The sequence below is a fragment of the Astyanax mexicanus genome, chromosome 23 (assembly GCF_023375975.1).
Source record: "Astyanax mexicanus isolate ESR-SI-001 chromosome 23, AstMex3_surface, whole genome shotgun sequence".
Classification (NCBI taxonomy): Eukaryota; Metazoa; Chordata; class Actinopteri; order Characiformes; family Acestrorhamphidae; genus Astyanax; species Astyanax mexicanus.
The window spans coordinates 2634270-2657275 of NC_064430.1; the positions used below are offsets into that span (position 1 = coordinate 2634270).

At 38.7% G+C, this 23006-nt stretch overlaps 1 protein-coding gene across 1 annotated transcript in view; it reads left to right on the forward strand.

Annotated features, from left to right (window-relative positions):
- The window catches only part of si:ch211-186j3.6 (neural-cadherin), a 488562-nt gene that overhangs the window by 316622 nt on the left and 148934 nt on the right, over positions 1–23006 (forward strand). Inside the window, exons 20-21 of the mRNA XM_049470897.1 lie at positions 3524–3708; positions 17435–17661. Coding sequence (XP_049326854.1) covers positions 3524–3708; positions 17435–17661 — 412 coding nt within the window. The remainder of the gene's footprint in view (positions 1–3523; positions 3709–17434; positions 17662–23006) is intronic.

The window sequence follows — 23006 nt, forward strand, 5'->3', positions numbered from 1 at the left end:
GCTGTTCTGTTTAATCACTCTGCTGTAATTTAAAGTGACGTCTCATTTAGGCTGCAGATCCTTCAGAGCTCAGCTCGAGGTGTTTGGAGGAAATGCCAGGTTTTGTTTAATATTCTGAAATATGGATTTTTATCAGTTAAATGGTTTTGAATTAAACCTGTTCGTCGTTTTAGCGTCTGTGCTTTAAATTCACACAGTGTTTTATATGATCTCTGTGCAGATTACACATTACACCCACTTTAATCCTTTACTTCATGTTTTAACATCATTACCTAAATGAACATCACTCTATTTCCTGAAACCTTGGTTAAAAATCTTTTTAGCTTTTTATTTCTCCACACAGACACACCTGATTCATCTTTCGACTCATCCTGATGTGATTTTCTTTAATCTCCAGGCTTAATATTCAGTTATTGATCTTAAGGAACTACTTTCAGAAATTGGTGCTTTTTCTACATTGAGTTTCAAAAGGATTATTAGGAGAAAACACTTTTATAAATCTTCAGCATGAAAAAAGTTATATTTATCCACAAACATAAGCATGTGAAACCTGTCTATCCGCATTATTTCTCATATAAATTCCTTATACTATCAACTTTTGAAAAATACTTTTCGTCACTTAAGTAGAAATTGTGGTTACCTATGTAACTCTGGTGAATAACTAGCTATAATAATTCCTAAAATAATAATGTTTATTTAAATAGTTCATGTAATTGTTTCTAAAGAATAATCTCTGTTCAGTCACTGTTATATTTACCTGGCTTTTATTTTACTTTATTTTGTCCCATAACTCTCTGCAGTGTAGGTTTGCTGGGAGAAAGGGGGCGGGTCTGAAAGAGTGCGGGAGAAGCTGGATGGGTGCGAGAGAGAAGGAGAGAGTAAGGAGGAGTGTGAAAGAAATAAAGTTCTAGTTTTATCTAGCTAAGCTGTCTCCGTGGACTACGGAGCATTAACGTAGTATTTCAGTTGTGTTATCTGCCCGATATCACACTAAACTGTGAATTGTCGTGCGTTATTTCACGACTCTTGAGGCCTCCCAGAAAGGGAAGCCTGGGCTAGCTAAAATGAGCTCTAAAAGCTTATCTAGTCATGCATCACTACAAAAGTTCTAAGTTCAAAAGAAAGAAGGTAAAAACAGACGAGAACCTTAAGTTTAAAGAAAGGAGAAGACGAATGTTCCGAAGTTCTAAGTTGATTCTTTATTGTCACTTGGGCACTCTTCTCGTGAGAGAGTCAGCAACGTCTGGGTGAACAACGGTGGGGGCTTTTGGCACAAGTCAGACAAAACCAAGGTCGCCTCGACCAGCACCTCGCGCCTTGGTACAGACTGTACAGGCCTCAGAGAAAGGGTCAGACACCTGTTTTAACAGAACTTAGTGAACTCTAGACTTTTTATCCGAATATATTATTATAAAGGTAATATAGCATACATTGATCACCAATTTAGGGCCCACAGAATACGCTGCTGATCAAGAGTAAGTTAAGTTCACTGAGTGTGTGTTAACCTAGTACAGGATAACGCTGTGCATCGTGGACACTGGACTTGTCTGGTTGGCGAAACCAAGCGCTAGTGAGTCCAACCAAGCCGAAGATCCTGCCTGTTCCTGTTTCTACTGTTTTTACACTCCACACGACCAGTATCGCTGGCGGTTAGCCAGTCCGGCCAGCCTGCATCTCCACAAGCTTCGTGGAGGACTGAACTGTTAGCCTAGCCACCCCAAGCTAACCCCCCGTCGCCCGAGCAGCCCCGCCCGCCGCGCTGCTGCAGAGAGAGTGAGGGAGAGACACTGAGTGAGACTGTGTTTTCACCCGAGCGAGTTCAACCACAACATAAGGTGGAATACGTCTGTTTACACTTTTATTTCTTGCTCGAAAGAGTGAAGCGGCCAGTGTACTTTTCGTTTTGAGGCCACCACGCACGCTAGCTACGATTCCAGGCCTGCAACGAGTACTTTTGGTTAGTTAGGTGCCGGCTTAGGAGTGTGTGAGAGAGAGTGTGTGTGTGTGTGGGCCCACTACACAGTTAAAATTACAGTGTTGAGTTTATAACCATTGAGTACAGTGTTTTTGGAGGTTTATTACAGTAATTTGTATAATTAGAGAAGTCTGATTTTATTTAAAGGAAAAGGGTTTTATTTTATTTAGAGCTGAAACTGGGTTAAAACCTATTTGATTGTATTTGTTGAGAATTGATACCATATTGGTTACATTATATCTTGCTAATATATACAAATACCTGATATCTATATCTATATCTATATATATATATATATATACTTTATAATTGCTTAATTCATATTCATATCTTCATATGTAAGTAAATAATATATCATACTGTCTTTAAAGTGTTTGTTTCTTTGCATTGTTATTCAGAGAGTGAGGACTAATTTAAACCTAGCCCTAGTAGATATTGGAGGCACCGCCATTGTACATTTTAAACTTCTGTGATAGACACGTTTCTTTCAGTAATTGGTAAAATTATAAATTTTCCACCTATATAAACCAAGAGAACTCAGGGCGCTCTTGTAGGTTATTTCAGTTACATGGGTAAAATCACTAAAACCTTGTTTAGGAGCGCTACACCTATACTACACTGCCATAATTATTTTTGAGAAATCATTTTACTTCTGATTCTTAAATTTTTACACAATTATCTGAACTTTCTGCTTTTTACATTTTAAAAATAGCCTTGTTACTCCTGTTTCATTTCAGCTTGTTTTAATTTCCGGATTCTTATCATTCAATAAAACCCCTATCCAGATAAATGTGTTGATCTATCCCATAGACTGTATATAGCTGGACAGAGCATCGTCTCTCAAAAGTGAAGCCACCACAGGTCGGGCGCCCCCTGCTGTTTGGCTGCAGAAAGCTGTGTAACTCCACCCATCCCCATAGGTTTCAATGGCAAAACAGAACAACTTTCAATCACGTTTTTTTCTAATTTACTGTAATTCTACCTCCATTATTTAAATGCAGCAGCTAGTGTAACCTCTGCTTATATTGTTAAATTTTTATATCCCCACAGAATTCGGTTTTTAAAACGTTATTCAGCTCTATTCAAAAAAGGTGTGGTTATTGTAAAAGGGCTGCTTATGGGCGGGACCAATAACAGACCGTCAGCTCCGCTCCACCCCGCTCTGCAGCCTGTGACCTCGAGGCAGCCCTCAGGGGCGGGGTTATTCAATGAGTAGGCTGTCTCTCCACAGTCTTTCTCCCTCCTCTGGTCTCTACTGCGCTCTACAGACTCGGGTGTCAGGATCGCCAACATGGAGGAAGATTTTGGCTTCATTTTCATTGAATGAATGGGAACGGAGACACGGCGTCCATCTTTTTTTACAGTCTCTGATCTATCCAGTAGCATAGCATTAGCAGCTCAACACGCTTGGAGGAGAACACTAAGCTCCCCAGGCTAGCATTGGTAACACTGAATAACTGGCTAGGATTGGTCTAAGAACAATTATAAGGATAATATTATTACTAAAACTACTAATAAATAACATTTATTTTTATTCCTGCTCTGCAGCTACTTCATCCTGAACAAGAGAACGGGTTTCCTGGTGATAAAAGAGAACGCTCCCCCCGGGATGTACGAGTTTCAGGTGCGAGTGTCGGATGAAGAGTGGCCAGATGCCGTCTCCACTGTGATTGTCCGGGTGCGAGAGTTACGGGATGACATCATCTATAACTCCGCCTCTCTTCGCATCGCAGGTACGGCAATTTTATTCACCTTAAATAGTGTTACAGTGACAGCAAGTTTCTTTTATTTTACTAAATTAAAAACCTCTGGAATGTAATCAAGAGGAAGATGGATGATCACAAACCATCAAACCACCAAACTGAACTGCTTGAATTTTTGCACCAGGAGTAAAGCAGCATAAAGTTATCCAAAAGCAGTGTGTAAGACTGGTGGAGGAGAACATGATGCCAAGTTGCATTAAAACAAAAGACTGTGATTAAAAACCACCAGGGTTATTCCACCAAATATTGATTTCTGAATTCTTAAAACTTTATGAATATGAACTTGTTTTCTTTGCATTATTTGAGGTCTGAAAGCTCTGCATCTTTTTTGTTATTTTAGCCATTTCTCATTTTCTGTAAATAAATGCTCTAAATGACTAATATTTTTATTTGGAATTTGGGAGAAATGTTGTCTGTAGTTTATAGAATAAAACAACACTGTTCATTTTACTCAAACATAAACCTATAAATAGCAAAATCAGAGAAATTGATTCAGAAACTGAATTAAAACTTATTTTTTTCACTAAACACCTGCAAAAAATGAGACGCGTCTTGTTCAGCTACTCTAGCAGCTTCTAGTAACATTGAACAAATAAAGCTAAACGACGCTAAAGTTAGATAAGCTAAAACTACGGGTTGTTTTTTGAACTGCTATTATAGCTGCCACATTTAAAGTGGAATTTAAGGTAGAAGCGAAAACTTTGGGGGAAAAACTTGTTTGCTAACCGTGAGTAAGATACAAATTCACCAAAAAAATGAGACTGGTCTTGTTTAACTACTCTAGCTTCCTATAGAAACACTGAACAAATATAGCTTGTCGCTGAAGTTAGCTCCGCTAATACTATGGGTTATTTTGGAACTGCTGATAAAACTGCCACATTTAAGGTGGAATTCGACATGTTTGCCCAATGTGAGTGAGATATAGGTTTACTAAGCACGAGACACTTCTTGTTTAACTACTCTAGCAGCCTATAGGAACTTTAAGTGAGAGAAACATAGAATTAAAGCTTACTTACGATGAACTTTCAGTGGCTCCAACAGGCTTTGGTTGGCTTTCTGCCCTACATTAGTGGGAAGCAACTATACTTATGTGTAAAATATATTTTTTAAATAATCAATTTTAATCTATACAATCATTAATTCAATGTTGCAGCCCTATATACTGTATGTTATTCATCTGGTTATGTTTTTGACTAACTATTCATTCAACCGCATTGACCATCAAACACAAACGTTGGCCGTCTGAAACCATATACGAGCAATAAATAATACTTAAACTTTACCTAAAACAGAGGATTTGACACCAGAACCACTATAAACACCTTTATTTTACATATCAATGACTTTATTATGCACAAGTCTTGAAACATCAAGGAAATTGTTGACAGCAACCCAGCGGCCTCAAACGAAACCTCTACTGTTAGACTAATGATTGAGTCGTTACAGTTCTGAACAGAATAAAGGTTTATTTTTCTTCTCCTGGAAATGAAGTTGCTGTTCTGGGTACAGGAGGTTTCCGTAGGCCACTGATGATATGTTAATTGATGATAATGTGCGAAACCTCCAGATTAGCCCATTTTAATTGTAAATTTTTCATGTCTTAATAAGATTCCAGAAGGGCTTTAGACCAAATTTCATTTCGCTTTGAGGAGAGCCTGACATAAGTTGCTTTAAGCTGCAGCTGTCAGATGATGACACATATCTTCAGTAATGACACGGGTTTAGCGTTAGCGTTAGCGTGTGGGTATTGGATCAGTTGGCATTAGTGCTGGTCCCGTCTCTCCGGCGCCGCTGTAGTAAAATCTACCGTCTCGTTGGCGTGTGGTCGAAGGCTTTACATCCATCAGCATTTTCATAGCGCAGGCAGAGAGAGAGAGTTTCCTGTGAGGGCGGGGCTTAGGAACTGGGTTACGGCTGACGGAGTTTACGGTTTGAGGGTTATTAAAATGTACAACGAAAAAGGAGGAGGAGACGAGGACAGAAAATAAGACGTCATAACCTATATAAGCTGATAAAAGGATTTCCAGAGAGCAGGAGCTGCTGAATTTAAGAGTGTTACAGCTGTAGTGTGTGTGTGTGTGTGTAGAGTGATGAATCTGGTACAGTAATCTGCTCCAATTTTTTATTTCTTAGCATCTTATTGGATTTTCCCAGACCTCCTCCATATATTCTTGTGTGTTTTGATTGATAACTTGAGGGAATTTAAGGTGGAAACTTCAGTTACATGTTTATTACATTGTAACAAATGTAAAGAACCCATTAAAACTGACTTTGTTCTTTAAAGAAACTTAATGGGAAAACTTTAAATATATTTATATTACATTGTAGCCGATTTAAAATGACCATTATGTTCTTAACTGACTGTTCTTTAAAATAATTTAAGGGGGAATGTTAATTACATTTTTATTAAATTGTAACAAAATTAAAGAACAGCATTAAATACAAAACTGACTTTCTTGTTTGAAGGAGTTTTAGGTTAAATTTTAATTACATGTTTATTACATTGTAACAAATTTAAGGGAACCATTAAATTGAAAACTGAATTTCTTGTTTGAAGGGGTTTTAGGTTAAATTTTAATTACATGTTCATTACATTGTAACAATTTTAAAGAAATACATTAAATAAAAACTGACTTTGTTCTTTGAAGGAACTTGATTGGGAAACGTTAACTGCATGTTTGTTACATTGTAACAGATTTAAAGAACACATTGTGTACTAAATTAACTTTCTTGCTTAAAGGGGTGGATGTTAATGGCATATTTATTACATTTTAACAGATTTAAGGCTAATTAAATACAAAACTGGCTTCGTTCTTTGAAGTAATTTAAGGGGGAAATGTTAATTACAATTTATTATATTGAAACAAAGAAAAAAAGAACAAAGAAAAAAAAACTAAATATAAAAGTGACTTCATTCTTTGAAGGAGTTTGAGACGGAAACTTTAATTGCATGTTTATTACATTGTAACAGATTAAAAGAGCCTATTATATACGAAACTGACATTTTTCTAGAATTTAAAGGTGTTTTCCAGCTAAAATCCCCGTTTTCTTGTTGTTTGTGAAATACAGTAGTTCTCTGAGTTCTTTTTGATGCTGCACTTGAAACTCTTCTTAAACCTCCATTCTCTGCAGCAGCTAGTTAAAGAAAATATTCATAAAAAACGAGTCGATCAGGAAAAGCACCGTGTCTACATCAACCCGTAATATAGTATTCATGGCCGCGCCCACCTCAGCTCGGGACCGCCCACAGACAGAGCTGGTGCCGGGCGGCGACGCCGTCTAGTCAGATAGGAACTAACAGCGCTAGGAACAGCATGCTGTTCATTACTGTGTTATTTGTGCGAATAACACATCAGTGTTTATGTACTTTACCCAGTAATTCAGAGCTAAGAAACAAATGGTTAGAATTAGTCTATGGTGGAAAAACACCACCAGCCAAGTACAATTGAGATAGATAGGTGTTTAGATGTTCAGAACCTTTCTGTTTACACTTGTCTGGGGTGGATTTTTACTCTTTGGACCTGGACTACCCACCTCTGTGTGTAACTATAGGTTTAAATAGGATCTCCGGTGGATTTGGTGTTTTACAGAGACTCTAAGACTAGATCAGTGGCTGAACTGCACTTAGCAGAACATTTTTACACATGTTGTAAAGTAACATATGACATTGCAAAGACTGTTATTAGTGTAAAAAAAAAAAAAATCATACTAGAGACGCATCTAGACAGTTTAGAATGAATGAAAAAACGATGAAACGAGACCCTTTAAAGAAAGCTTAATATTGTATAATAAAGAATAAACTGAGGTGGAAAATGGTGCATAAACCCTTGAAAAAATATCATGATTGCCGCTTGTCGGATTAAAAACAAAAAAAAAACATGTTTTTGCTTTATTTACTTAGAAAAGTATGTGTTTACAAGCTGTCCAACATCTCATATTTACAGGTTCTTGCATCATTCTCATCATTTTCATCATTTTGTTTGTTTTTATGCTCGTTTTTAAGGTGGACGCTGTTCAGATCTCAGTGCAGTGAAGTATCCAGTGTTTTCAGATCAGTTCTATAACCTTTCTGAAGCGCTTCAGATACTTACAGAGAAACAAACCAATGAATAAACCAGTGAATAAACATGAATCCATGTCAGTTTTCAGTCTCAGACCACGGATTCAGCAGCTGTCAGTACTGTAGACTCACTGTCAGGTTCAGGTTCACAGGAGAACAATTTTTTCTGGCAAAAAAAAAAAAAAATAAATAAATAAAAATCCACATTTACCCTTAAAAAAATGAAGCAATTTTGACTTTTTTCTGCTTGTAACTTCCACTTCATGTTTATTAAACTTACTTTTTTGTAAACCCGTTAATTTAATAATGGTTTATTCAAGGTATTATCTTGTTAGTGTGGTTGAACATTGGCCGGTGTGCTCAGTGTAAGGATTTTACTCTTCTTTAATAGTGAAATTCCTTATATAGTTTACAAATACAATTAAATTTGACCTAAATATTGTTTAATAAAGCATGAATAGATCAGTGGAGGTGAAAAATTATTCATAAACCCATGCAAATATCATAATTGGCCCTAATTGCATTGCTTTATTACCTTACAAAAGTAATTGCTAAAATAATTGATAAAATTATTAGTTTATGAGTTTCCTGATCCACAGTGTCTTATTAGACATTACCACCCACAGTGGACAGTAGTGTAGTGATTGTGGTAATGCTGGTGACCACAATATTATGTGTTTAAATCAAAGTGTAGAAAAAATATTTTATAATATTTATAATATAAAAACACACTTTCTTATTTATAAAACTTGAATTATAGAAAAAAACTTTTTATTCAGTCAGATCTACAAAAAGCAGTGTGTAAGACTGGTGGAGGAGAACATGATGCTAAGATTTAAAAAAATATTGATTATTTCTGAACTCTTAAAGCTTTATGAATATGAACTTGTTTTCTTTACATTATTTGAGGTCTGAAAGCTCTGCATCTTTTTTTATTTTAATATTTTTATTTGTAATTTGGGAGAAATGTTGTCTGTAGTTTATAGAATAAAACAACAATGTTCATTTTACTCAAACATAAACCTATAAATAGACATACAAATGTAAACTAATCTCTTCTAATGTAACCTAATAAAAAAAATATATATATTTTTTATGAAAACTTAAATACTGCGATACTTTATCAATATTTTCTTATATCCCTACAGTTGAGGTACCCTTGCCCCATTCCCCATAAAAACGCAACACTAATTGAACCACTTCTGACACCAATCTTTACCAATGTAACCTAATAATTAAACATATATCCTGTATTTTTTAATCTAAATATTGTGATACTTAGATATATTGGTATTTCTCACTTCCCGTCCTCCATTAAACATAACACTAATTGAACCACTTCTCACACCAATCTTTACTAATAAAAGCTAATTATAAAGAAACTATGCTGTATTTTTGAAATTTTAAATATTGCAATATCTTGATATATTGGTATTTTATTAAACCCCTATTGGTCAGGTACACTCTTTCCATCCCCCATTTAACATAACACTAATTGAACCACTTCTGACACCAATTTTTAACCAATGTAATCTAATCATTAAACATCTTTACTGTATTTTTGAATATTGAAATATCAAGATACTTTAATACATCAATATTTTGTTACACCCCTACTGTTGATGTACTCCCACCCCATTCTCCATAGAACAAAACACTAATTGAACCACTTCTGACACCAATCTTTACCAATGTAAACTGATTAGTAATTAAAAATTGATTGAGTATTTTTATGAAATCTTAAATAATGCGATACTTTATCAATATTTTCTTACAATCCCTACTGTTAAGGTATTCCCACTCCATCTTCTATTGATCATCACAGTAATTGAAGCACTTCTGAGATCAGTCTTTACTAATATAAACTAATTATAAAAACATCTATCCTGTATTTTCAAATATTAAAATATTGTGATACTTCAATTTATTGCTATTTTATTACACCCCTGCTGGTCAGGTACACCCTTCCCACCCTCCCTGTCACACCACACACTTAGAGAAACGCTGCTATAGAGATATAGATGTAGAGTAATGCTCGTATGCACATTCGTAACTCGTCTCGTAACTAATCCCCCCCACTCCCGCCCATCCCGCCCCGCCAGAGCCCTATCCAAACACCGGCTTTCAATCCCCGCATGGAGGAAAATGGAAATCCCAACTCATAGCATTACTTTCAGCCTCCTTGACATTTCAAATCCCATTTCAAGAACAAATGTTGAAGGCAATAAGGCCCGTTTTAATTCTGCTTTGGAGAGATTAAGGCTTATTGTGTGCAAAACTTGCGGGCGAAATTGATTGAAAGGTGAAATGTGTGGTAAACCGGGATGCGGAGTAAGTCCTTGAAACTCCCACACTGCCTCCCGGAGACGAGCGAAAGTAGCATACACACACACATATATATATATATATATATATATATATACACACACACACACACGTCTTCATCCCCCCTAACTCCCTGTTTCCCCACTCGCATACACATCACATTCCCCACATTCTCCATGAAAAGCCCTCGGCTGTTTGAGGAGGAACTTTTTGAGGCTCCTAACTGCTTATCCGACTGCAGGCTTATCTTTCAAAAAAATGTAAAATGTCTCATCGCTTTTGATCCTCATCTCCCTGCCTGTCCCCGACCTCCCTCCCTCCCTCCCCCTCCGCCTCAACCTCCCAGTCGGACTTCACGGGATCAATAAAAAGAGAAATTGGGAAAATATCTGCAGTCATTCAGTGGGATTAGCGCTCCAATCCCTGCGCTTTTTCAAGGTCCTATTGACTGCCACTCAGTCGCTATCGCCCTCCGAGCTCCTGCAGCTCCAGACAGCGCTGCTAATGCTAATGCTAAAGTTAGTGTTAGTGCTAGTTCAAGTCTGGCACTGTGATTGTGTGTGTGTGTGTGTGTGTATCTGTGAAGATCCCTTCTAATGAATGCAGCAGCATTCAGTTACTTTAATTATTAGCTCTAATTTTTAATAACTTTTTTGTTTTATAAAGGATCATTCCCATTTCTTATTTACCAAAATGTTCATATACCTCTTGTTTTGGAGTGTAACCCTTCACCTTAGAACAGAGTTATTTTTTGTTATTTATTTCATCATAAATAAAATAAATTCTACATACAGAAGAAAAAAAAAATGAAATACGAATCACAAATAAAATGAAAGGCAGCAGGAAGAAGAAAAATATATAAATAATAAATATAATCTTCAAATTTCTGTCCCTTTTTTCCCAAGAATAGTTTCAAACAATACTAATTTACCAAAACAAAACTAAAGAAAAACATCAAATCCTTCTCAAACTATTTGTATATATACACATTATACTATATATATATATATATATATATATATATATATATATATATATATATATATATATATATATATATATATATATATATGTGTTTATTGAAGAGATGTGGACAGGTCAGCCCAATAGATAATGCAAAACACAAATATAGACCATATAAACATAAAAAACAAACACAATTATGCTGAACTGAGATTCAGTATAAGGCAAAGATGAAAAAAAAAAACAAATATATAATTGTAGGATTGTTTTTTTTTTTTTAAAGAGTGGGGTTAAAACAGAACTTTAGAAAAGTTTTTTTTTTGAGCTGTAAGATTAGATACTATTATATATTTTTAAAACAAACCGACTTTTAATATTCTTTTAAACACACACACATTTATCTACCATTTTTTTACACCACTTTCCAAATGATTCCTTAATTTTATTCCTTAAGTTACAAGAAGTACACCAATTATTTAACATAGTTACTGGTTAACTAGTTAACTTTAGGGCGTATTTTATCTTATTTCTTACGTCTTCAGAGAGAGGGCAGGTGGTGCAGCAATTCATCATTATTGTGCTTCTTTTTTAACTTTTATTATCCTCTTCTGTATGTTGCACTATTTAGGGTGGAACTACAAAGTCAGCTATCTAGCTAAATAGCTATTGGGATGCGATATCTACTCCTGACAGTAGCCACAATAAGCCACAAATCTATATAAAACCCAGACATACAAAAAAATAAATAAATAAATAAAAATATGCTGATGTACAGTAAAACTGTCAGAATCTTGAAAATAGTGATATACATTTTTGGGCATTTTTCCGTCCGTCTCTCGGCCCAGTCCCGTTTCCATCCGGTCAATCAGCGCCCCTGTCCGGCCTCCTGCCCGCCGCCCGTCTCTGACTGACACTCCTCAGGCTCTAATGATTCCCGACACGCTGCTCAGGTGAGCCGAGTCAAAGCCAGCCGTCAGAGGCGGGATTTACAGCTCTGAAAAGCGAGGGAAGACAAGAGCTCGGTTTTCCCACTCGCACAAAAAACACTCACACACTGTCTGACAAAAGTTTAGAGACATTGTTCCTTCTGTTCTCATTGATTTTGCTCAATTTTGGATTCTAGCACTTAAAAATTGAATTTCTTTGTTTTTACCAAATTGAAAACCTCTGGAATATAATCAAGAGGAAGATGGATGATCACAAACCATCAAACCACCAAACTGAACTGCTTGAATTTTTGCACCAGGAGTAAAGCAGCATAAAGTTATCCAAAAGCAGTGTGTAAGACTGGTGGAGGAGAACATGATGCCAAGATGCATGAAAACAAACTGTGATTAAAAACCAGGTTTATTCCACCAAATATTCATTGATTTCTGAAATCTGAAAACATTATAAATATTAACTTGTTTTCTTTGCATTATTTAAGGCCTGAAAGTTCTGCATCTTTTTTTTTTGTTGTTTCGGTCATTTTTCATTTTTTGCAAATAAATGCTCTAAATCACAATATTTTTGGGGGGAATTTGGGAGAAATGTTGTCTGTAGTTTATAGAATGGAACAACTCAAACTCAATCATATAACAATAAATAGCATAATCAGAGAAACTCTCTTAAATTAACTCATGTAATAAAGTCATGCAGTTTGCCTTTAGCTGCCAGAGCCCTGAGAGAGCACAATTGGCCTTGCTCTCTCTGGGTGGGTACAGTAGATGGTGCTCTCTCTTTCCCCTCATCACTCCTAGGGTGATGTGGATCAGCACAAGGCTGCTTCTGTGAGCCGATGTATCAGAACCAAGTCGCTGCGCTTTCCTCCGATTGTTAAGTGATGTTATTTAACAATTCTGTATCAGCAGAAGTTGGAAAAGAGGCAGAGTCTGGCTTCACATGTGTCGGATTAGATATATTATGTAATTTTTTAAATGTTTTATAACCTAAATAGTTGATAAATTGATGTACTACAGTCAAGTGTGAGTTCATATATTCGATCAAAGCATCAAGTCGAACCTGAAAATAATAGTCTCAGCCAAATATTAAGAGTAGTTCCAGTTGTAGACCCGATTAAAGCTCCGCTCCAGGACCAGGGTTGGGCACCGCTGGTCTACAGCAGTACCCAGCCCAGCTGTCAGTGACCCTGGTATCATTAAAACTCTCCAGCCTGCTCTCCAGCTTGTTCTCCCTGGGCTGTGAGCTGTGAAGCGTCAGTTCAGTCCTGGGAGCCCCCTGTTACTGTGTGAGGATGGCCTCGGGGGAGCCTCACCCCGGCTGGGGACGATCTGAGCGAAACCCAAACCGCCTCCCCGGGGCGTCCACCTCGTCTGAAGCAGCCGGTCACCTCAGAACGAGCAGCGCACCAATTACAGTGGTCTTCTGGCTGCAGGGAGGAACTTTCGGTTCGGTTTTGGTCGTTGCCTGACAGCTCGGGCCAGCCAGCGCTAAAATGATGGAAGCAGGAGCGTTAGCCGCGGTGCTAACCATGTCCTGAAGTGGCTATATATCTTGGCACTCTGCAGTAGCTGGACAGTGGGCAGCTGGTAAGAAGTGGGTGGAAATGGAACCAAATGCATGGTCAAACTTCAGTGCCGTCAGTGCCAGGTCAGTCATTGTGGTGGTCAGTCATTTTACTCTACAATGTAAGCACAGATAAGTTGAATTTATTTTTAACAAATTAGGAAATTGGTTGCCTTAAAAAAAATAAGTAATGGGTAATGAAAACTTAAGTTAGCATAACTTAGAACATCAAGTTATTACAACTAAAGGGGAAGTTGATTGAACCTTTTTTATTTTATTTTAAACTAATTTGGCCTGAGTAATTGACCTAGCTAAATTGGTAGAAGAATAGGAAAAAAAATATATAAATAAATCTTAATAAGAAGTGGATAATAACTCTAGCAGATCTGACTCTAATTACAACCTAACTGATGGGAAAGCGCCAGAAGGTATCATAGACATAAAATCACTTTAAAGCACTGATCTGATTGGTGCTGATTGCAATAAATTATAATGATGTGCCTTTAGATCTTTATGCAAATATACAGTGATGCGTGGTGGCAACTACCAATCAGAAATCAAAACCTTTCACTTCACGGTGAAGTTCGCTGCTAGCCAGTCATACAAACAGACAGCAGATTCTGTTGCATATCTAAAGTGCAAGAATACCTTTATTAATCAGTTCCTTATTTTATCTTATTTTTATATGGTGATATGCCTTTAGAAATAAAGAGAAAATGCTCCTTATTTGCTAAAATATTAGCAGTTTCTGAGTAAATTGATTGATTATTATTATTTTATTTTTTTCTATGTCTAAAAGATTTTGAGCTGGTTTTCAACCTCTAGAGAATAAAAAATAAAAGCCCTATATTGAATAGATGAAGCCCTAAACATATTGTTTATACTTATCTGTTTGATAAGAGTCCAGTCCAGCGTACTGCCTGTCTTATTATCTGGTAAACACGCCTGCTAGCAGCTCATCGATTGTTTTATTTTATCACTTGCGCTGTGTGTGCAGGGTTAATAGGTGCTCATCTTTGCCTGCACTGTTTCAGTAATAGAGTGCCATTATGAAGTGCCTCTTATGTCCACAGTGCTGGACAGTGCCCCCAAGAGTTCCCTTTTTTGGAGTAGAGTAAATGCAGTAGATGCAGTGCTGTAGAGGGATTACGATTTGCTACAGGTGAGAAATCATGATGTCCCTGGTTAGGTACCTGCTTTTCTAATTAAAAAGTGCAATGCCAGTGGATTAAATGTGATGTGATTCTCTATAAGTGCCCTCAGAATGGGTTAACTGTAGAAGACGGCTTAGTTGGTGTCACACAAAGTTTGGCACAATGTTTAAAAACTCATTCCCATTATATTCAATCCATTTAGTGTATGTTTTTAGTTTTATCCACAACTGTTCTCTGTTGTTTCTTATTGTATTTTATTGTCATTTAGAGCATGATGCAGATGCAGAGCTGTCAGACCTCAAATAATGCAAAGAAAACAAGTTCATATTCATAAAGTTTTAAGAGTTCAGAAATAATCAATATTTGGTGGAATAACCCTGTCTTTTTTTAATCACAGTTTTTTTTGTATGCATCTTGGCATCATGTTCTCCTCCACCAGTCTTACACACTGCTTTTGGATAACTTTATGCTGCTTTACTCCTGGTGCAAAAAGTAATTCAAGCAGTTCAGTTTGGTGGTTTGATGGTTTGTGATCATCCATCTTCCTCTTGATTATATTCCAGAGGTTTTCAATTTGCTAAAATCAAAGAAACTCATCATTTTCCAGAGCTGTATGTTGTTGCTAGCCTACCTGCTGCTAAATTGCACCAATTGTGCATGTAGGCCTAATTTATCCAATGTAAGTGATCACTTTCTGCTGTTTTGATATTCCTTTTCTGGCTCTTTCTGATAAATAACTCCATTGCTTCTTGATTCCTGAAGTTTCATATTTGGCCGACTGCAGGAATGACTAACCTGGCTGGTTTGCTACTGTCAGCAACTAGTGGGAGTCGCCCGCTTCGAGGGGGATTCTGATAACGGTGTCATTGAAGTTTCCTCTATTGACAATTAACAGAATTTAAAGGGATGCTCACACAGTTTATCATTGTACTCATTTCATAACCAGTTGTTGTGAAGGCGCCTGGTTAACTCAGGGACCTTATAGGCAATTGATTGGTTTGCTTGCCCTGTTGAAATGGGCCTGCTCCTGCACTTCAAACAGCTAAACAGTGTCCACCAGGGTGTTAGCCACGCCGCTAAAGCCCTGCAGTGGTTGCAGATTGTATCCTGGCACTGTGCCAGCTGTGACCGTGACTGTGGCGAATGGGAACCCTCGGCGAGGTGGCGGCGGACGGCCTCAGAGTGCACTAGTCGGCATTTTGGGTTGTTTCCTGACACGGCCTGTCAGCCGGAGTTTGGAGGCGCGCCTCCGCCGGCCGCTAACTTCACTTAATGACAGCGAGGCGTGTTGACGAGGGGATAACGTGAGCGTGCATTTTTCATGAGTGCTGTTCCTCAGTTCCTGACCCCTACTGGTCCTTCTCTGGATTAAACATGAAGCCCGGCTTTTATTCCGCCGGCTTTCGGGTCTTTGTGCTTGCGTCAAGCTGAGATAGCGATAGGCAAACACGGCCCGAGCGCTATTAAAGGGGTTTGGGGATGAAGCAAACTCAGGAGATCGAAGTGAATTTCAGTTTAATTCAGCTTTCGAGAAGTTTCCAGAAGATCTAGACCTCATAATGAGCATGCTGAAAAATAAAATAAAATCCTGAAAAGTTTGAGAAAGTAACATTGAGAAAACCCCATGATTAAACATATTAAATACATTAATATTAGATGACTATTTTAAGGATTAAATCTTGAATTTATGAGCATAACAGTGAGTTCTGGGCAGCTTCTACAATTTGAAATTTAATCATGAAGTATATTTATTTGCATATTGCTTTTTACAGCAGCTTGAACATTGAAAAGATGCAATATAAACCTCCTGGTGAGATAAAAAAGAAACTATATAGTTATAATTATAATATAATATATAAGTATAATTATTTATGTAAATAGATTCCAAGCAACTGGTAGCAGTAGCTGTACAGTGGGTAGCTGTACTGAAGTGGCTAACAATAAAACCCCAATGGTTAAGCTTCCTTGAGTACCAGACCAGACAGGTGTGCAGTCATTAAAGGTCTTATTCCATCATTTTTTTTATTATTATTTTAAAATGTCTAGTTGTGTGCTCTGGTGATCCGGTATAACACTGCTTTAGTCCGGTGAAGGAGTGGGCTAGCAGAAGTGATAGGATTTTAGCTCTTGCTCATGAATATTCATACATGCAAATATGTCTCCTCTAATTGGCTAACAGTGCTGTGCTACATTTTTACACTAATAAGTCATTGCAATGTCATATGTTACTTTACAACATGTGTAATAATGCCCTGCTTAGTGCAGTTCAGCCACTGACCTAGCCTTAGAGTCACTGTAAAACGCAAAATCCACCGGAGATCCTATTTAAACCTATATACTCCGGGGTGGATTTTTACTTTTTAGAGCTGCCCAGGCAGTTGGAAAAAAACTCTGGGGTGGATTTTTACTTTTAACTAGTGTAAACAGAACTGCATCCCTAATCAGAGACCCTTTTTTGGGGGGGGGGAACGTAGAGGCGGAAATTTATAGGGCAAAAACGTGCAAAGTCTGGTGAATCCTGTAGGATTTTTTTCCCACTGGTGTAAGGCAGGTGCACAATGCCCTGAATCTGATTACAGCAAGTAATTATGGAGCTAAATAATAATTGCCTATCAATTAAACTCTGCTGAACCTCCAGGTGAGGCTTTCAGTGACCGGGGGATCCACTGATCCGTCTCTTTTTCCTCAGATATCACTGCTAAAGAGTTCATGGAGCGGCGAGGAGGTTTACGCAGCAGATACGAGCTGCTGGGAGACTTCCTGTCTGAGATGCTGTCCGTCGGCCCGGACGATATCAACATCTTCAGCCTGGTGGAAGTGCGGGAGAGGACCGTGGACGTGCGGTTTTCCGTACACAGCGCCCTCTTCCTGCGGGCTGAGAGAATACACGGGTACCTCGCCGCTCATAAGCAGAAGGTAAGGAGTCAACAGTTTGAATGGATGTAGATGTGAAGGAGAATGGGTTTTGGGGAAGTCACTCACAGTACATTAGTACTGTGAAATTCTGCAGTCTTCTATATGACTTCTATATACACTGCTCAAAAAATTAAAGGGAACACTCAAATAACACATCCTAGATCTGAATGAATTAAATATTCTCATTGAATACTTTGTTCTGTACAAAGTTGAATGTGCTGACAACAAAATCACACAAAAATCATCAATGGAAATAAAATTTATTAACCAATGGAGGCCTGGATTTGGAGCCACACACAAAATTAAAGTGAAAAAACACACTACAGGCTGATCCAACTTTAATGTAATGTCCTTAAAACAAGTCAAAATGAGGCTCAGTATTGTGTGTGGCCTCCACATGCCTGTATGACCTCCCTACAACGCCTGGGCATGCTCCTGATGAGGTGGCGGATGGTCTCCTGAGGGATCTCCTCCCAGACCTGGACTAAAGCATCCGCCAACTTCTGGACAGTCTGTGGTGCAACGTGACGTTGGTGGATGGAGCGAGACATGATGTCCCAGATGTGCTCAATCGGATTCAGGTCTGGGGAACGGGCGGGCCAGTCCATAGCTTCAATGCCTTCATCTTGCAGGAACTGCTGACACACTCCAGCCGCATGAGGTCTAGCATTGTCCTGCATTAGGAGGAACCCAGGGCCAACCGCACCAGCATACGGTCTCACAAGGGGTCTGAGGATCTCATCTCGGTACCTAATGGCAGTCAGGCTACCTCTGGTGAGCACATGGAGGGCTGTGCGGCCCTCCAAAGAAATGCCACCCCACACCATTACTGACCCACTGCCAAACCGGTCATGCTGAAGGATGTTGCAGGCAGCAGACCGCTCTCCACGGCGTCTCCAGACTCTGTCACGTCTGTCATGTGCTCAGTGTGAACCTGCTTTCATCTGTGAAGAGCACAAGGCGCCAGTGGCGAATTTGCCAATCCTGGTGTTCTCTGGCAAATGCCAAGCGTCCTGCACGGTGTTGGGCTGTGAGCACAACCCCCATCTGTGGATGTCGGGCCCTCATACCATCCTCATGGAGTCGGTTTCTAACCGTTTGTGCAGACACATGCACATTTGTGGCCTGCTGGAGGTCATTTTGCAGGGCTCTGGCAGTGCTCCTCCTGTTCCTTCTTACACAAAGGCAGAGGTAGCGGTCCTGCTGCTTGGTTGTTGCCCTCCTACGGCCTCCTCCACGTCTCCTGGTGTACTGGCCTGTCTCCTGGTAGCGCCTCCAGCCTCTAGACACTACGCTGACAGACACAGCAAACCTTCTTGCCACAGCTCGCATTGATGTGCCATCCTGGATGAGCTGCACTACCTGAGCCACTTGTGTGGGTTGTAGAGTCCGTCTCATGCTACCACGAGTGTGAAAGAACCACCAACATTCAAAACTGACCAAAACATCAGCCAGACAGCATAGGTTCTGAGACGTGGTCTGTGGTCCCCACCTGCAGAACCACTCCTTTATTGAGTGTGTCTTGCTAATTGCCAATAATTTCCACCTGTTGTCTATTCCATTTGCACAACAGCAGGTGAAATTGATTGTCAGTGTTGCTTCCTAAGTGGACAGTTTAATTTCACAGAAGTTTGATTTTACTTGGAGTTATATTGTGTTATTTGAGTGTTCCCTTTATTTTTTTGAGCAGTGTATTTTACTTTAAATCTTCGAATTTGACCATGTTTTGGTACATTCTTCTATTGTGAGGAAATATTTTTTTCAGTAGTTTTACTTTTTAATTCATGTAAATTGCTATTAAGTCATTTTTTTCTATATTATTTGTGTATTATTAAGTGTTTCTCTTTATATTGAGCTCTTGAATCACTCCTGTTACCCGAGTTGCCAGATTTGCCGTTTTCCTGCCAAAATAGGCTTGGTTGAAAGTGGCGTGCAAAAATTCTAAAGTTGTGCTACTTTTAATATTTATCACGGCCCCCAAAAAGCCTTTATTGCAAACTGTTCAAAATAAAATAAAATGAAAAAAAAAAAAAGTGAATGTCTATGGCAACCTGTGGAATCTGGCAACCCTGCTCTTAGTGAAAGAATCCCTGAACCTCCCTGGCTTCACCCCTCACCTTCAGCAGCCTGCAGACTTCTTCTGAGGGAGGGATCTTTAGCTGCTGTCTATGTCAAATTTTGTTAAGCATGAATTAGCTTCTTTGTGTTTTGCCATTTAGAGCATGGCCAGCAACAGCTAATTTGCATAAAAGTGACAGAGCCCTTTAATGGCTAATTCTGAAAGAGACTAAAACTGGTTAGAATAGAGTTGCTGAGATCTTCTTATCTTTGTGCGAGAGTTATTAGTGCAAAAAACTTTGGTATAGCCCAAAGTCCTATTCTAACTTGTGTAAAAACAGGTACAATATATCTCCTTAAAAGTGTGATCTGGATTCCAGATGCTGAGTATTGTTGGATGTGTGTCTTTATAATTGTGCACGTGTCACTTGCTTCTAGTAAAGCCTGTAGAAACAGGTTTTTTAAGCTTGCTATCTCAGTACGCTCAGTTTGGGTGGTAGTTAATTGCAGTTGCCATTAGCAAGTTATGGGCTAGCTTTACCGTGTCTGAGAACACGGCTATAAATACGCAACCTGTGAAGAAAGAAGCCGAGAACAGAGAGAGAATTCAACAGGTGGAGCCTCTGGCAGTGTGAAAAGCACAAACTAGCACTGCTGTTACTCTCACCTGTTGAGTACTAGGCCGTATCCTGAGCTACGTCACATTTACACTCGTTATAGTTTCATGATTGTGGTTTGCACATTGTGAAGATATTCTATATACAGCTCTTAAAAATGATGAGTTTCTTTGATTTTACCAAATTAAAAACCTCTGGAATATAATCAAGAGGAAGATGGATGATCACAAACCATCAAACCACCAAACTGAACTGCTTGAATTTTTGCACCAGGAGTAAAGCAGCATAAAGTTATCCAAAAGCAGTGTGTAAGACTGGTGGAGGAGAACATGATGCCAAGATGCATGAAAAAAAACTCAACTCTTAAAACTTTATGAATATGAACTTGTTTTCTTTGTATTATTTGAGATCTGAAAGTTCTGCATCTTTTTTTGTTATTTCAGCCATTTCTCATTTTCTGTAAATAAATGCTCTAAATGAGAATATTTTTATTTAGAATTTGGGAGAAATGTTGTCTGTAGTTTATAGAATAAAACAACAATGTTCATTTTATTCAAACATAAACCTAGATAAATATAAGATCAATAATAAGATAAAATAAAAAAGAATGAAATAGATATCAAGATTAATGCACAAAAAGTAGCGAGACTAGATATGTAGCAGCATAGCATCATATCAACCACCCAGCACATCAATGCAACAATCTAGCAAGATTTTAGCAGCACCATAGCAACCAACTAGCAATCTGGAATACCTTAGCAGCTACCTTGCCACACCTTTGCAACCACCTGGAAACCTGCTCTTTGACGAACACGGTGAAAGGAGGATAATATAGTAATTATAATAAGTAATTATAATTTTTTTTGTTCTAATTATAGAACTACAAAGTGTCCTCTAATGATAATTGGTTAGGAATTTGATGCATTCATTTGATTGGTTAAGGGGTGGTCGTAAAGTTCTGTTTGATTGGTGTAAATCTATCTAAAACCCATGAGAAGCTTCTGAAAGCTTCAGGTGGCGTCTGCAGACAGTCTGCAGCCCCTTCATTTGAATGCGCTCGGGCCTCGGAGGAAAGACGTTGATCAGAATGAGATGTGAAGCTCGGCGTGGCGCGAGAGAGGGATGCAGAGAAAGAGAGAGAGTGAAGTGAGAGCGAAAGCGAGAGCGAGAGGGAGGAGGAGGATAACAGGCAGAAGCTGAGCTTATTAATGTTTGGAATCGTAATGCTGGGAAATACCAGACAGAAGGCTGGCTTGCTCTCCTAATGCTCTCCGTATCTCCCTCGCCCGCTCTCGCGCTCGCTCCTGCTCTCGCTCCTGCTCTCGCGCTCTTGCCTCTGCTCGTTCTTCCTTTCATTACTCAGAGCGGAGGGTTCGGGCAGGAGAGAGGGAATGTTTACGGAGATGGACTCATTAATATGGAGTGCGCACTCCGCGGGCTCCACCTGTTGTAATTGTTGGAGGAGCTTTTGAAAAAGAGGACGTCGCTGTTTTTCTGTTGTTGTTCTTGTTGTTTTGGGTTGTTTTGTTTCCTATGAGAGAATTTAGAGTTTATTCTGTGTAGCGAATATAAAGTAAACCTGGGAAGTTTCTTAGATTCAGAAGGTTCATGAATTTTTAGTGGTTTTAGGAGACTTTCACGCCTACATTGCTTAGTCCACTCATTCAGTCCCACCAAAAAAATATGGTCCAACAGTAGCAAACAACTAGCAAACCAGTTGCAACACCATAGCAACAGCTTGGGATACCGTAGAAACCAACAAATGCGCCATATCAACTGCTTAGCAACTACCTTGCAACCACTTGGATAGCATCACCTTGGGAACAACCCTAGATATCATATCAACAATGTAGCATCACTTTAGCAACACTGTAGCAATAACTTAGGATACCATAAAAACCACCTTAGATGCCATCTATGACTTAGCCACGCATTTGCAGCCACTTAGTAACACCTTGACAATTACCTTAGATACCATAGCAACAATATGGAATACCATCTATAAAGGATGGCCTTGGTTTGGATCAGTAAAACAATGGTGCTTTTTGTTTGAGTGTGAAACCAACTTTGCAGCCTGCTAGCAACACTGTAGCAACAGCTTGTCATATTAACCACTTAGCCACACCTTGCAACCACGTAGTAAGACCTTAACTACCACCTTACTGTTGACACTATAACTACAACCTAGCAACACTTTAGCAACACTGTAGCAACACCTTGACAACAACCTTAGATACCTTAGCAACAACCTAGCAACACTGTAACAACCAATTTGCAACCACTTGGCAAGAGCAGAGCAGCAATATGGAATTCTTGGAATGTCTGTAAATTCATAGGTGTAAAACTAAACCACAACGAACCCCCCCCCCCCATATTTAACCACTTTGCAACCACTTAGCAACACCTTGACAACTACCTTAGACAACTTAGCAACAACCTAGCAAATATTTAGCAGCACTGTACTCCTCCTCCCCCCAACAACCACTCAGCAAGATCATAGCAACCATCGTGGATACCATGTCAAGTGACCTAGTAACACCTTTGTAATCACCTAGGAACACCTTGGCAACTAGTAATGTTATGGGAACCACCTTGGATACCATGGCAACGAGCTAGCAACACTTTATCAGCACTGTAGCAATAACTCAGGATATACTCTTGGAGTACTAC